Raw genomic sequence first — 16,061 nt, 5'->3', positions numbered from 1 at the left:
GATAAAGCAAGATTGTATTTGATAGACCACAAGACACTGAATTTCCTAAAAGTTTTAATTACTCTCACAATTCACTGTTCTGGTATTTTTCACTGATTTTTCTCTTGCATATAGCTACATTGTTGCTCAATAGGGTTAACTAGAATGTCTTTTTTCTCATTCATTCATTCATTCATTCATTCATCCCCGAGACAGGGTTTCTCTGTGTGGTCCTGGTTGCACTGGAACTTGCTCTGTCGACCAGGCTGGTTAAAGGCGTGCAGCACTATGCTCAGCCAGGACACCTGAAGTTTCTAAAGTCTCAACGCTGACGCAAGAACACTTTCTAGAACTGAAGTAGAGGCTGGACTACCTGGTGGTGCTTCCTGTATGAGATTTTGTTTACACCTCACAGATCAACACGTTTCTGGACACATACGTGGAATTTAAACAGGAAAATTTCAGCTCTTTGCTTCTACTGTATGAAGTTCAGTAAATCACCTACTCCCCTCCAGCCAGGAGAGCCCCAGTAGGTTCTAGGGAGCACAACCTTGAGCTCACAGACTTCAACAGAAAGAAAGAGCCTGACTCCTGCACAGAGGATCTTTCTGTGCAGCTGATGCCATCTCAGATGGATGGCACAGTAGCGGCACAGCCTGCTGTGATGCAAGGGTGGTGATGAATGTGTTCGTGTGGGGTTACCGTCACTGTATCAGTGAACGAGTCTGACCTGGTGCACACCTGTGGACGTGATTGTGAGAGCTCAGTACACAGGGTGTGAGTGGGCTGTGCACGCCTGTGGACGTGGACTGTGAGAGCTCAGTACGCAGGGTGTGAGTGGGGTTGCACACATCAGTCACACACTTTATACGTCAGGTGGGAGCTGAGTCAGTGAATCAACAGCACAATACCATTTAGACCAGTTTTGCCCATGGAGGAAGGAAGGGATAAGCTGTGGATGGGGACTACTGCCCACCTCCCCTCACATGCCTTTGATCATGCCGATGTCATTGGCCCCATCCCCGATGGCCAGTGTCACCACCTTCTTGTACCTCTTCACCAGGTCTACCACTTGGGCCTTCTGCAGGGGTGTCATCCGGCAGCAGACCACCCCCTTGCACATGCACGCTGTCCGCAGCAGCTCCAACTCCATGTTCCCTTCTAGAGCATAGGCCTGTAGCGTCAAGACACATTTACTCAAGGTGTTACCCCACAGTCTCTTGGGTGGACCTTCCCTTTGTCCTCTCCTTTCTAGGGCAAGCCTAGCTCCTTAGAAGGTGTGCTACCCCTGACAGGGCCTACTTCTGGAGTTAGTTCTAGACGTGAGTTATTATTCCCTCACATCTGGTTTGGCCTCCAGTGGGAAACCACTTATGGCCTCTCAGTGGGTCAGCACAGTCAGTGGGGCATTAGACCAAGTGAATTTGAAGGGTCCTGTTCTGCTTGTTTTCCCCTTTACCCCACCAGCAAGCCAGGTTAGTAGGAAAAACTTGACTAAAGAATAAAGGAAGACTTTTCTTCTTCTCTTTGGCTTCACTTTCTTAGTATACCCTTGTCTAGAGTAGCCTGGGGAAAGATGTCTTTCAGGGACCGATACCCTAGGGAGGTATCGAGAAGGTTTAGTTTCCTGGAGCTGGGTGGACCTGGGGTAGAGGACTCAGAATAAAGGAGCAGAGAGGTAGTTCTGCGTTGCCCACCAGACTGCAGCCATTGATGACCAAGCCATAGCTGCCATTGGGCATCTCGTCGAGCACTCTGAAAGGTACTTTGGTTTTCCTGGCAAGACAAATGTTTATAGGATCTGACTCCAGGAGAGACTCAGGTTTCATCTTGTTCCTTGCAGACCTGGAAACAAGAAAACCATGGTCAGAGTCTCATCTGAAGCCCTACAACATAGGAAGAAAACATGTCCAAGGTAAAGGGGACAAGGCAGGTCCCAGGCCTCTGCAGAACAGCAGACAGCCTTAGACTCACGGTCTCCGAGGCCTTTGCTGCTGCCTTCCCGTTTCCCCACCCACACTCTAGGTCCTGCAGGCCAAATACTTCTTTATAAAAGTATTTCAGCTATTTGGGGCGTTTGTTTCCCTTTCCTAATTTCTTCTCTGCACCTTCTGTGGAAGGGGCCACATCTGGGATCCGGACTCAGGCTGCCTCCCACATGTACCTGAGTTCTTGCAGAACAGTTTCCCTGTCTGTGCCTTCCACTACGAACACCCCGTCCATTTCATCCTTGAATATCCTACAGGAGTAGGCGATGTTCACAGCAGTCTCTGTGGAAAAGGGAACAAGGTTTCATTTTGACTGGTCCTTACAGAGTCTTTAGGGCAAGCTACTGGGACAGCAGTAGCAGGCTCTGAGCCCATCCGTCCATATTTGCTCTGGATCCATTAAAATAAAATTTGTTTTTCATGAGCGAGGGGAGACTGTAACCTAACAGTAGCAGGTGAGTTTCTACTTGGCGTTGCCTTGGGGCTTGTTTATAGTAGCCAGGGTCATCCAGACTTGGTCTTCTCTAAAAGGCCTTTCCTTATTGGTGAGTGTGTATGTGTGTGCCTCAGCACACGTGTGGAGGTTGGAAGACGACTCGTAGGAGACACATGGGTTCCAGGGATTGATGTCAGGAAGTCACAGTCCTAGTGGCAAGCTCCTTCCCCCTCTGGGTCCATCTTGCTTGCCTGTGGATGTGTTTTGTTGAAAGTACGGTTCCAATTTCTATGCTAAATATCTTGCATCGTTTCTTTTATATTAAGAAACCTCAGATTTGGAATAAATAAAAATAAAATTAATGCCCAACTACAATGAGAATACAGATGAAAGATGCATTTTTTTCCAGAAAATTCTTACTGGAAATTCTTGAAGAATTCATAGGACTGTGTAGGAGAAGCAAAGCTACCTTAAGTAGGACAACAACCCAAACCCAGGAGTAAGAACTGAGCTTAGAGGGACACATGAAAATAAAGGTCACAACAGGGGAGATAAAGACATGTGAGTAGCAACAGACCACCTAGGTCCTGGAAGGCCAAAGGGATGCTTACATCATGAAGTCATTGCAGGTCCCTGGGCAGAGGCGTAATATGAAGTTAGTCTATGTGAGGACAGTTAAGTTGATGGTTGCATGCAGATGACGCTGAAGTTAGTAAGGACAAGAGGCAAGAGCGGACAGACGGCAGGAAAGAAGGGTGGCAGCAGTCGGGGTTTTCAGAGGGAAGCTGGGAGGTGGTAAGAAAACAGATCTCGGGACAACAGAAAGGGCTGTTAAAGACAACACTATAAAGTGCTTAAGCTGTCCATTCCTTCCTGATGGGTCATGTCACCAGTGACCACCAATCCAAAGTAAACGACAAATCACATACAAACGTGGGCAGGAAGCCAGGTAACCGGCAAGCTTTCGTCAAACGAAAAGGGAAACACGGTTAAACCGGGCAGGAAGGGTCTTGTCCGGGTCAGTCGTTTCCTTTACCTTGTTTATCTCCAGTCAGAACCCACACCTTCACTTTGGCTTTGGAGAGGGTGCAGATAGTCTCAGGTACTCCGCATTGAAGCTTGTCCTCTATGGCTGTGGCCCCTAGTAACTTCAGATAGGAGACACTGGTGAGTGAGGCCCAGGATGAGAGAGCTATCGCACTAGGTGCAGCCTGAAGACTGCCTGCGCACCTCAACACTCTGAGCTGACTCTCCTGCTGGGAGGGTCCCAGAGGGAAAAGGCAGCACACCATGCCTCTGCCACACAAAGCTGTTGTCTCTCTGTGCAGCCCTGGCTGTCTTAGAACTCACTCTGTAGACCAGGCTGGCCACAAACTCACAGAGGTCTGCCTGCCTCTGCCTGGGATTAAAGGTGTGCCACCACACCTGGCAACATGCAGGGCTTTTTATATTTTATTTTATTTTATTTTTATTCATTTTACATACCAACCCCTCCCCCCTCCTCAGAAAGGGTAAGGCCTCTTAACATGCAGTTTTTTTTAACCACACGCCGAAATCAAATTTAGAGACACAGCGTTAGAAACTGGAGACAGAAGAGCCTTGTCCAAGTCCTATGTGAAGCCGTGCGCTCACACCAAACCTTTACTTCTTGTATCAGAGCCGGTTTGAGTCCCCTGAGAGCACCTGAGGCTTTCACGACTTCCCACCTCACTGGATCAGGAGAATCTGGTCTAACACTAAGCCTTTTGTTTACAGTATCCTAAAGAGCTGACACAGGCATGAGCCCCACAACCAAACTGAGGAGCAGGGAGACAGGTAAACTAAGGCAGGGGGAAGGAAAGCTGAGGTCTCTACTGTTTGCTTTTTTTGTTTGTTTGTTTTGGCTGTTAGTAATTTCTCTTTTTCTAGTAGAGCCAGCCTGGTCAGTCTGGTAACAAGCAAATACACACCTTTTAGGGTCATCTTAACGTCTCTTTTTCTTATGCCTATGATCCAACCCATGTCCAAATCCTATTGGCTCTCTTCAGAAGAGCAAAGTGTGTAGGGCCCTGTGGTAACCACCTTCTCAGCAGTTGCTCTGCAGAGTGGAGGCTTGAGAAGCTGTCAAGTGACTTCTCTGCTCCACCCTCCTGTGGCTTCCTTCAGTATCAGGTGTCACACTGGCCTGTGAGGACTCTCACCTTCTGCCCCCCTCACTCATCCCATTCCAGCTGATCTGCTCCTTAAAAAGTCAAGCCTGTCCTTGATGGGGCCTTTCCTATTGCCCTCACAGTGTGTGACAAGCTGGTCTGCACAGCGAGACAGTGCTTCTCTCTCTGACATAATTTCATTTTTCCTGTAATATTTTCACCACTAACATACTATATATATTATATTTCCTTTTGCCTGTTTTCTCTACTGTTACATAGACCACAGTGGCTCATAGGCAGCCCTTTATATGTTGAATGAATGAGTAAATTTTTTTGTCTTGACTATGACATTAATTCATTCCGAATTACCAAATCTGTATATTATTCAGATCTTTTTCTTCTGGATCAATTCCCATTCCTTCCCTTTCTTCCTTCTTCATCCCTCTCTTTATTTTGAAACAGAATCTTCATTTTGCTATATAGCTGAGGATGAGCCTGAGGTTCCAATCCTCCTGCCTCCACCTCCTCAGCGCTGCAATTACAGGCTCGTGTTCCCATACCCAGCTTTATATCACACTGAGGATGGAGCCCAGGGCTCTGTGCATGCTAGGCCAGCATGTTACCAACTGAGCTACATTCCTGGCTGCAGATCGTGTGGTTTCACTGTGCAATTCTGAGGGCTAAGGAGAAGGACTTTAAACAAAACTGTAGCCAGAACAATTTTTCATAATGGATTTAGAAGATTCTGGGCCTGTTTAAGCAACATGAATCCTTGTATTTAGTTTCTCAGGGACAAAATTTTGTGGCTTTCTTGTTGAGCTTACTCATCTTCCTCCCAGAGAAAGCCTCATGTGTCAATCCTGTGGAGGTCACTCTTAGAACCCTTGCTGCCATTCCCACCGTCTCTCCCTCAGTTGGTCTGGAGCTTCTTTATACTCACCATCAAGTCTCTTTCAGCCTCTTCATAGACCAGATTTAATTTTCTTTCCCGATCCTCTAAAGTCAGGCAGGCTTCACTGTGCTTTTTAATCCATGTCTGGAAAAATGTATTATCCAGCTCTCGGTAAGCTACCATGAGGGTGCGAAGGCCTTCACTGGCAAAATCCTGGAAGATACACGTGTGTGCCAGGTCTGAGCTGGGTAAGGCTGAGAAAAGAGACTGGAAGACTGACCATAGGGGCAATCTTCCTGGACAATAGAACTTCCTGGGGCTAGTCTTGTACTTTCTAAGAAAAGTGTTCCAGGAAGCCAGGTGAGGTGATCATGTATGTAATCATAGCACTTGAAGACCGAGATAGAAAGATCCTAAGCTCAGGCTGGCCTAGGCGACATCTAGATTTCCTTCTAACATCTGGATAATAATATACTCCTCACAGAGAGGATAATGATGATGGTGGCATGAAAATTGAGAGAATAATAAACTAAGAGGGAGCTGTTATAAAATAATGTTACTTTAAAAGGTTATTACTTTTAGCAAATCCACATTCAATTTTCCCCTCATCCTTTCCCTATCAGGCACTCAATGAACAACTTAGATAGCACATGCATACAGTCTGTCTGCATCTTAGGGCTCAGCTGAACCGCTACAGACAACTGTGCTAATGAGAGCACAGCAGGCATGTTCTTGCATGAGTTAGTATGTTTCTTCCTCGGACACAGACATGTCTGAGGTAGACATAGGGAGCCATGTTGCTGGAGTATAGCTTGATCATAAGGCGGCCTGGGTGAGAATGTGTGTGGTTTAGAGCAGTTCACCTATCTGAGGGTGGGTTAGAAACACCAGGATTCCACATGCTCCCTGCTAGAGTAAAGTGAGTGAGAATTCACTGGCAGGATAAGATCAGAGAAAACACAAATTTGTTCTGATTCCTTGTTTAACTTCCAGGTGTAAACAATGTAAGGCAATATCCATAGGGAACGCCAAATCTTAAGTGTTTGTCCTGTGGGCAAACGTGATGATGGCAGAAGGTAAGAGGTAACACACCAACGGATGCATTAATCCATTGGACAGAGCACTGCGGAACACGCTACATCTCTCATCTTAATTGTGTCTTTTCTTTTCTCTTAGCATGGGCAAACCATGGCCTGGTGCCCAAGTTGTCCCTGCCACCTGTTCTTCTGTGGCCTGTTTGCTGATTCCTGTTCCAGTGGGCCTGGGGCTGAGTCACATGATAAGTGACCGTTAAGACTGGCATCAGGAAACGTGCCCAGAGGTCTGAGAAGGTTTTATGACAGTTCTTTGAAGCCAGGCTGGGGAAACGGTCTCTGCGAAGTAGTCTAGGTAAGAGAACAGGCCATGAGAAAATACTGGGGCCTGAATAAGAATAAGATGGAAGGGCTGTTTGTGTAGGACACAAACTCACTTCTTAAAACTCGAGATACGGGCTGGCAAGATGGCTTAGTGGGTAAAGACACTTTCTGCAAGGCTGACAACCTGCGTTAGGACCCAGGACCCACATGGTAGGAAAGAGTCAACTCAGCAAACTGTCCTCTGACTACACTGTGCCATGGTACTCGTTTACCCACACACATATGCAGATTAAAAGCTTGATATATAATCCACATATTGTAAAATTCACCATTTTAAAACACACAATTTAGTTTATAGTTCACCAAGTTTGTAGAATGCTCACCATTATCTAACACTAGCACACATCCATAAATCTCCAGAGAAACACAAGTCCATCAGCATCGTTGTCAACTCCCTTCCCCCCTGACCCTGGCCACTAACTTACCTCCTCTGCTCTGTATACAAAGACACCTGTTTATTTATTTACTGTGACGCACACGCACACGGCGTGTGTGTGTGTGTCTCTGTGTGCGTGCATTGGTTCTCTCCTTCCACGTGTGGGTCCTGACTCAGTGTATCAGGCTTTATTGCTGAGCCAACCCAGAATTTACTCTTTCTCTGTAGATTTGCACACTGAGTCATGAAATGCTATCTTTGGACTTTCTTCAGGTAGCATGCTTCCAAGGCTCATCTATAGCTACATGGACTTTATTCCCTTTTATTGTCAAACTTTGCTTTGTAGGGAAAAAAAGCACATTTTATTTATTCCTTTATCTGTTGACGGACATTCGGGTTACTTCAGCCATTTTGCAGTCATGAATAATCAACTGTATTTTTTTCCCCTGTGGACATGTTTTTGTTTCTCTGGAAACAGAACTAGAATGGAATTTCTGGGTCACATGATAACTTTATGCTTAATTCTTTTTTGTGGAAATGCAAGACTGTTTTCCCAAATGCTCATGCCATTTTACCTTTTTATCAGCAATATATGAGGACTATATTTTCTTACATCTAGATGACATTTATTATGGTCTGGCTATCTGTTTTAAACTATCCTGGTGTACAGAAAAGCAGTATTTCATGTTTTTTTATTTGTATTTTCTAATAACTAATGATGCCAACCATCTTTTCATGCGTTTATTGGATATTTGTTCTCTGACTTCTGTCTATGTGTTACTACTTAGTAAAATAGTATTTTCTACAACCTATTTTATGAAATACTTGACTGGTTTGTTCATCCCTCTCCATCCTGTCTTTTGTTCTTTCCTTATACTGCTGGCCCCTTACATTGACAGGTTGAGTGTTGGAAGCCTCGGAGTTCTTCGATCTGGTTTCTCATTCTTGTGACAGCAAGCAGAGGCCACTCTCTTTTTTGTATGATGTATTCCAAGGGCTGGTGGGCAGTAGAATGAGATAGGAAGAGGGAAGCTGCCCTTGAGGATTTGATAACAGAGAGTCGCTCAAACAGCCTACTGCTTGTTTTTGATCCTTACCATAACATATCAGGTCTTGTAGAGTAAGGCCTCCATACTAGCAGATCATATTCTGAAGCAAATACCAGGTCTGGAGGCCCTCTGGAGGCAAGGATCCTAGAACTATTCTGATCACTGTATATGATCCTACAGACATGATCCTCGTTATACCTCCAGGGTCTTGTCCCACACAGTTCTTTGACACGGAAGTTGGAGTTATGGTCAGTGAGAATACAGCAGAATAAAAAAGTTTTGTTTTTTTTTTTTTGGTCAACTAAAGAAAACTGATGCCAACACATGCCTGTATAGAAACACCCTAGCACAGGGATGCATTGCTGGTGCAGAGACCCACGTCCATCGGCTTCCACTTAAACACTTACGTCCAAATGATCCATGGTCACCTCACTAAGGGATGCACAGGACGGATGGAGCAGCTCATAGATGATGGTGTCTGCTCCCTTGCAGAACAACATGACCCGATCTTCAGGCGTCCGAACTAAAGATGAGTAAATTAAGCAAAATAACCACATAGGCCTACTATTTGGGAATTTGTCTGGGTTCACTGAGGGGCGTAAGGGGCCGTTCCCTGTAACACTCATTTCTGCTGCCTTTGGAGGCTAAGAACACAACAGCGTGGTCACACAGGATAGATCATGTAGTAAGGGCCAGATAGTGACAGAGAAACTTTCTGAAAGAAGCCTTCTGTGGGCTCACTATCCCCCGTGGAAGAGTGTGGTGCAGATTGTTATTTAGTTGTGAGGCAGGATCTCACTATTATCTGAGGCTGGGGCTTGTAACTTGCCCCCAAATATTTTAAAAATTTTTTTTTTGGTTTTTCGAGACAGGGTTTCCCTGTAGTTTCTAGAGTCTGTCCTGGAACTAGCTCTTGTAGACCAGGCTGGCCTCGAACTCAGAGATCCGCCTGCCTCTGCCTCCCGAGTGCTGGGATTAAAGGCGTGCGCCACCACCGCCCAGCTTTAAAAATATTTTTGATCTGTAGTTGCTGAATCTGTGACTCCATGGGCAAGGAGGGCTACTATCCTATTGGCTCCCATTATTTTTTTAAATTGGTTTTCTTTTTTTTTTTAAGATTTATTACATATACAGTGTTCTGCTTGCATGTATACTTGTAGGCCAGAAGAGGGCACCAGATCTCATTACAGATGGTTGTGAGCCACCATATGGTTGCTGGGAATTGAACTCAGGACCTCTGGAAGAGCAGCCAGTGCTCTTAACCTCTGAGCCATCTCTCCAGCCCTTGGCTCCCATTCTTATGACATGTTCAGGCTTTATGGATTAATTTATGTCCTCATCTTAGCAGTGAGCGTATTGGCTAGTCACCAGCAGAAATACTAAAGAAAGGACTTAGCACTCAGTAGTAAGCCCTGTTTATAAATAAGAGACAATTTAAAGGAGACGAGAGAAAGTGTGTATGTTTGAGAAGTCACGTGAGGGGGAAAGGATTTATGTGTAGATGAAACAGAAACCCAGCATGCAAATGTGCTCAAAGGACCACAGAGACTGACGCAGAGGGCTCACCCACCAACAACAGACATCCTCTTGCGCTCATTGCTGAAGTCCAAAATAGCCAGCAGCTGGTAAACTCGGATTTTCCCCATTTCGATCACTGTGATTGTCTCAGATGTGCGGGAACTGAACACAAAGCCAAAGTTCCTAGAAGCAGTGACCAGGGCACCTTCATCTGGTGACTGGGCCTGGTATACCAGCTCACCTGACAACAAACAAAAAGGCAACAGAGCCTACAGAGATGAGCAACTTAAGTCCACCCAGAAGCGAAACCATATTTCAAGTAGCCCAGAAGGGGATATAGTTCTTCAAAACTTCCTTACATGCCTAGCCCAAGAGGTTAAGAGCATTGGCCGCTCTTCAAGAGGACCATGGTTCTATCCCCAGCACTCACATGGCGGCTCACAACCATCTGTAATATTAGTCCCAGGGGATCTGACAGCGTCTCCTGGCCACTTTAAGTACCAGGCATATACATGGTACACATCCATACAGGACAAAAATCCATACATATAAAAATAAATCTTAAGCTGGGCATAGTGGCGCAAACTTTTAATTCTAGCATACAGGAGACAGACGCAGGAGTATCTCTGTGAGTTTGAAGCCAGCCTGGTCTATATAATGAATTCCAAGACAGCTAGGACTACATAGAGAAACCTTGCCAAAGAAAAGGACCCAAGTTCGATTTCCAGCACCCACATGGTAGGTCACAACCACCTCCACTCCAGTCCCAGGGGATCCAATGCCCTCTTCTGACCCCACAAACACTAGGAACATAAGTGGCATACAGATGGACATGTAGGCAAAATGTGCATACACTTAAAATAATGATAATAAAATTAAAACCATTATTGTTTTAAGAAGAAAGACTTAATAATGAATAAACAGGCATTTCTCATTCATTGTTTAAAAAAAGCTTGGGTAAATTAATAGATGACTTTGTCATACGAAAGAAACGAAGACACATGGTGATAACAGACACGCTCAGCTCGCCCTCCAGGAAGTCTCGTCAATAACAGTGGGACTGATTAGACGGATCTGTCTCAGAACCCACAGAGCCTCACCAAGTTTGACCCCTATTCCATGACTCTTTCCCTAACCCAACTCGTTCCTCACCTTGTTTTTACTGTTTCACTGCTGGCTAGTACTTGCTTGTTGGAAAGTTCTTTCTTAGCTGAGACTGCTCAGAGCATATGGTACCACCCCACTTCCAACCAGTCCTGATTCTGGAGCACAGTCTCAGTCCACGAGGCTCAGGCCTATGCTCACCTTCCACCTTCTCTTCGGACATCACCGTGTGGCACAGTGAGAGGCAGAGGAAGAACAAGTACACCAAGTGGTCCTCACTCTTCACGGCTTCCACCAAAGCATTATCATAGAAGGAAAACTTCGGGTCAGCCAGGTGGTTGTAGGAGAAGTCGACCTTGTTGTTCTAGAACATAAACACCAGAGCAAAGTTCTCAACCACAGCTGAACATTTTCCAGAATGTCACATTGGGGTTGCTTCTGGGATGTGACAAGATCTGCCAGGAAATGAGAGAGGGAAGGCAAGAGAGTTGGCAAATGCACCAGTGTGGCTTTGCCTGCTGACCTGGGCTGTGGATTCGCTTGAGCCAGGAAAGAACCGTCCTGCAGGAACACACATGGCTTGGTGGACCTCCTGCCCCCTTGCACTACCGCTAGTCTAAATGGTCATTGGAGACCTTGAAACTTTTTTCCAGTTCCTAAACCTATCTGCTAATCAAGCATGAGGGTATGAAGGGGTAGCTGATCTCTGTTAGGAACTGGTACCTGAGAATTCCTTATTTCTGGTTTCTTCTGTTTGATTTAGAGGCTGAGAAAAGAACCAGTCCTGGTTCAATGGTATCAGTGTAATAGATCCCACAGAGAGAAAGTGGGCTGGAGAAGAATGTTAAAAACACCACATGACAAGCTTCAGTATCTGCTTGTTTACATATTAATATTGCCTGATCTATAAGCATACCTGGCTCTTCCCATCTCTAACTCTCACAGTCTGACATCATTTCTTTCTATTTAATCCTTGACTCAATTTGTGGATCTAAAATTGACTAATTGCCTAGTTATGATGTTGACTCTTCAGACATTGAAGTCAGGTCAGGCTCCTTGCAGTCTCCATGAATAAATACTGGTCTGAAGACAGCAGTCTGTTAACAAACACGTGTGCCTAGTCTATAGCAGAATCCACACAGCTCTTCCCAGTTCTTCAGAGTTGTACTATGTTGTGTATTATTCAGGGTTCTGTAGAAGAATAGAACTTATAGAATATATATAATTTACACATGCATATGTACATATAGAAAGAGAACAACAGAGAGAGGAAGAGAGGAAGAGGGAGAGGGAGAGAGAGAGAAAGAGACAGAGACAGAGACAGGGGGGCAATTTACTAGAATGGCGTACAGGCTGTGGCAAGTTAGTCCAACAATGGCTGTCTACAAACAGAAGGTCCAAGAAGCAAGTAGTTGTGCAGTCCATAAGGCTGGATATCTGTTGGTCTTTAGTATACACCAGAATCCCAAAGAAATAGGCTCTAATGCAGTGATATGATGGGATTGCCAGAGAGTGAGGGCAAGCAGGCAAAGATAACAAGCTTCCTTGGTCTATGTCTTTAATGCGCTGCCAGCAGATGTGGACTGAATCAAAGGTGGATCTTCCCACTTAAAATGATTTAAGAAAAAAATCCCTCACAGGTACATCCAGCCACTTGGGTTTTAATTCCAGAAGTCATCAAATTGACAACCAAGAACTCATGACAAGAATAGCCATCAGAAGCCCACGCCTTGTCAACCTGACACACAATCATAGCTCCTTATGTTGTGATTAAGTTCCAAATTAAATCAATGCCTAATATGATATAAATATCTGTGTACAATCACAAACACATTATATATTAATCAGGTCACAATTATGCCTAACATGATATAATTAACATGATATAACTCGTACAACTGTAAACTCATTATAAATTTTAAAATAGTTGGAAATGTCCCGTGAGGGATATTCTTTTATTTTTTTTAATTTTGTTGGTTTTTAGAGACAGGGTTTCTCTGTGGCTTTGGAGCCTGTCCTGGAGCTAGCTCTTGTAGACCAGGCTGGTCTCGAACTCACAGAGATCCGCCTGCCTCTGCCTCCCAAGTGCTGGGATTAAAGACGTGTGCTACCACCGCCCGGCAGGGATATTCTTTTAAAACATCAAACTTAACTATGATAACCACTGACATTCTCTTAATTGATGTTATACTATATGATAAAGAAATAAAAAATACAAATATCTCTACAAATATATTCTTAACAAAATATGACAGAAACACCCATGTCAGTTATAATCCTTGTTTCTGCACACAGTCATGTGGACTTAGCTGGTATTTATAGTTACCTTCCTTTACTATCCAGTGTACATTTCTTCCACCCTCAGCAGGCATCTCAGCAGGTCTTGGCTCTTCCTGGAGGGACCCGTATCTCCATTCCTGACAGGTCTGTGCCCTTTGTCATTCTGCCTCCATTAGGATGTTGTAGCTTCCCATTGACTTTAGTCACAGGACATGGTAGCACCAAGAGAAACCCTAAAGCAGTGGTTCTCAACTCATGGGTCATGAGCCCTTGGGAATTGAACAACCCTTTTACAGGGGGTGCATAGCAGATATCCTGCATATCAGATGTTTAATTATGATTCATACCAATGAGAAATTACAGTTATGAAATATCAATGAAATAATTTTATGGTTGGGGTTCACCAAAACATGAGGAACTGTATTAAAGGGTCACAGCATTAGGAAAGTTGAGAACCACTGCCCTAAAGGATCTCTGTACTCCAGAGACAATTTTAGTTACCTCCACTGTGGAGAAGCAATCCAATTTCCTTGACAATCTTGGTCAATCATTCCTCCTAACACTGATATTTCTTTATCTTAGCATGCTGGTTTAAGGGCATTAGAAGTCCAAAGTGACCAGGGGGAAGCCTGAGCTTCCAGTTCAATGGAATGCTTGTTGTGGCTCCTGGCAGGAGTGCTCCCCCCTCTGGAACCAAAACTTCTAGGCCAGCAGAACTTAGGGTTATGGAAACAGGAATCAAAAAACTTTCCTAGTGGGTTTTAGGGGTGACAGTGATTAGAACTACTCTCCTTCTCACCCCTTAATTCCTGGACCCACGGATCCTGGCTATGGGAGACACCATGCCATATAGTGGATGCTGATTCAAAGAATATACTGCCTTCTGGAGAATCCTGTCCCAGAACTCCATACTGCTGTCACCTAAATAGTGCTGTAACTATGTCTATCAGGCCAGATATTTCAGGATGATGGGAAACATGGTAAGACCAGTGGATTCCATGAACATGGACCCACTGTCACACTTCTCTGGATGTAAAGTGAGTTCCTTGGTCAGAAGCAATACCATGATGGTGGATAAGGCATCCTGCAAATCCAAGGATAAGTGGTTTTGGCAGAAGCATTATACTCAGGAAAGGCAAATCCATAACCAGAATAAGATCTACTCTATTAAGGTCAAAGCATTGTCCTTTCCACAGAGGGAAGTGGTCCAACATAGTCAACCTGCCACCAGGTAGCTGACTGGTCACCCTGGGGAAGGGTGCCCTATCTGGGGCTTTGTGTTGGCAGATCTGGCACTCAGCAACAGTTGTAGGCAGGTCAGCCTGAAGAGTAGAAGTCCATGTTGTCAAGCTCGTGCAGAACTTCCATCTCTGCCATCATAGCCACTTTGTTCATGAGCCCACTGGGCAATGACTGGTAGGCTGGGGAAAGAGACTGTCCACAGAGTGGGTCATGCTATTGGCTGATTATTAAACTCTTCCTCAACTGAAGTCACCCTTTGATGAGACTTGATATGGGGCACAGGATCTTCATATCCTTTGCCCGCTCAAAGAGATCTATCTACACATTTCTTCCCTAGATGTCTTTCTTACCAATTTTTCCAGTCATGCTCTTTCCAAGTCCCTAACCACCCAACCAGTCCATTGACTACAGCCCATGAATCAGTGAACAACCACACACATCTGGCCATTTCTCCTTCCAAGAAAAATATACAAACATGTATACCACCCAAAGTTCTACTGCAGCTCCAGCCCAGACAGGTGTTTCTGGAAATGTAAATGAGCATGTTAAGCCTGTCAGTGAGGCAGTGCAGACTTGCAATTAGGATTACAAACTTTTAATAAGACATACAATGGTGAAAACCTTATTTAAAATTTCCTATGGGAGATCTTGAGCCACTAAGTGAAATTCTTAAAGGGAGCAGAGATCCAAATTCCAGTAGACAGCTTACAGAAGCCAGATAGGTACTCACCCAGGTAGAGTATGCTATATAGAAACAGAGAGTACATTATATTAATTATGACCAGCCTTGGCAAGCATTATATAACCTACAAAACTCCTACACCAGTGTTATGGCAAAACGGTCTACTTCTATGGCTGCACCTTTCCGTTTTGCCAGTTAAGGTATTAAATCCTTATTTTGAAGCAGTAGCTTGCTTAGCACAGAAGAGCAGGATGGAATCTAGGAGATACTTTGGCAGAGAACTGGCTATGATCAATGTTCCTTAAAGTAAGCAACAGACTGATTGTTTATTTCAAAACAGTGATTCTTGGGCAATTGCGTTTGTGCAACTTAAAGGCCAGATTGATAATTAAAGGCCAACTGATCCATTGCTGCAATTTGTGCAGCTGTATTTCTTTATTTTCCCTAAAGTTGTAGCAAAAGATCCTTTAAAGGATGCTATGTTAACTTTTATGGATGGTTCTCCTAATGGGGGGACTGAATATGTGGTTAATGGGGAAGGACATGTGGTACAAAGAGAACTGGCCTCAGCTCAAATAGTTGAGCTGCGAGCTGTGACAATCGTGTTTCAACTTTTTGTCAAAAGGCGTTTAATCTGTACACTGACAGCATTTAATGTTCTTCAACTCCTAAAGGCGTTTAATCTGTACACTGACAGCCAGTGTACATTTAATGTTCTTCAAGTCCTAGAGACCAGCCCATATATTGGGACTAGCAATAAGCAAGTTAAGATGCTGTTCCAGCAAATTCAAAATGCCATACAACAAAGAAGGTTGCCATGTTTTGTGGGGGCATTTCAGAGTGCATTCAAATCTTCCTGGTCCATTAGCTGAAGGTAATGCTTTAGCTGATAAACTTACAAAAATAATCGCTTTATGTCAGGTTGAGCTTGCTTAGCAAATGCATGCTCTGCATCATCAAAATAGTAA

General features: G+C 44.4%; 1 protein-coding gene across 1 annotated transcript in view; it reads right to left on the bottom strand.

Annotated features, from left to right (window-relative positions):
* The window catches only part of LOC119826289 (phospholipid-transporting ATPase FetA), an 88,149-nt gene that overhangs the window by 6,219 nt on the left and 65,869 nt on the right, over positions 1 to 16,061 (bottom strand). The window contains exons 15-22 of the mRNA XM_038347492.1: positions 11,091 to 11,253; positions 9,838 to 10,026; positions 8,675 to 8,790; positions 5,473 to 5,637; positions 3,440 to 3,551; positions 2,144 to 2,249; positions 1,677 to 1,824; positions 970 to 1,153 (exon numbers count right to left, since the gene is read on the bottom strand). Of these exons, the coding sequence (XP_038203420.1) occupies positions 970 to 1,153; positions 1,677 to 1,824; positions 2,144 to 2,249; positions 3,440 to 3,551; positions 5,473 to 5,637; positions 8,675 to 8,790; positions 9,838 to 10,026; positions 11,091 to 11,253 (1,183 nt within the window). The remainder of the gene's footprint in view (positions 1 to 969; positions 1,154 to 1,676; positions 1,825 to 2,143; positions 2,250 to 3,439; positions 3,552 to 5,472; positions 5,638 to 8,674; positions 8,791 to 9,837; positions 10,027 to 11,090; positions 11,254 to 16,061) is intronic.

This window comes from Arvicola amphibius, chromosome 11 (genome assembly GCF_903992535.2).
Source record: "Arvicola amphibius chromosome 11, mArvAmp1.2, whole genome shotgun sequence".
Classification (NCBI taxonomy): Eukaryota; Metazoa; Chordata; class Mammalia; order Rodentia; family Cricetidae; genus Arvicola; species Arvicola amphibius.
Note: the sequence above shows the minus strand (reverse complement) of the source record. Positions and strands in the feature narration are given on the sequence as shown.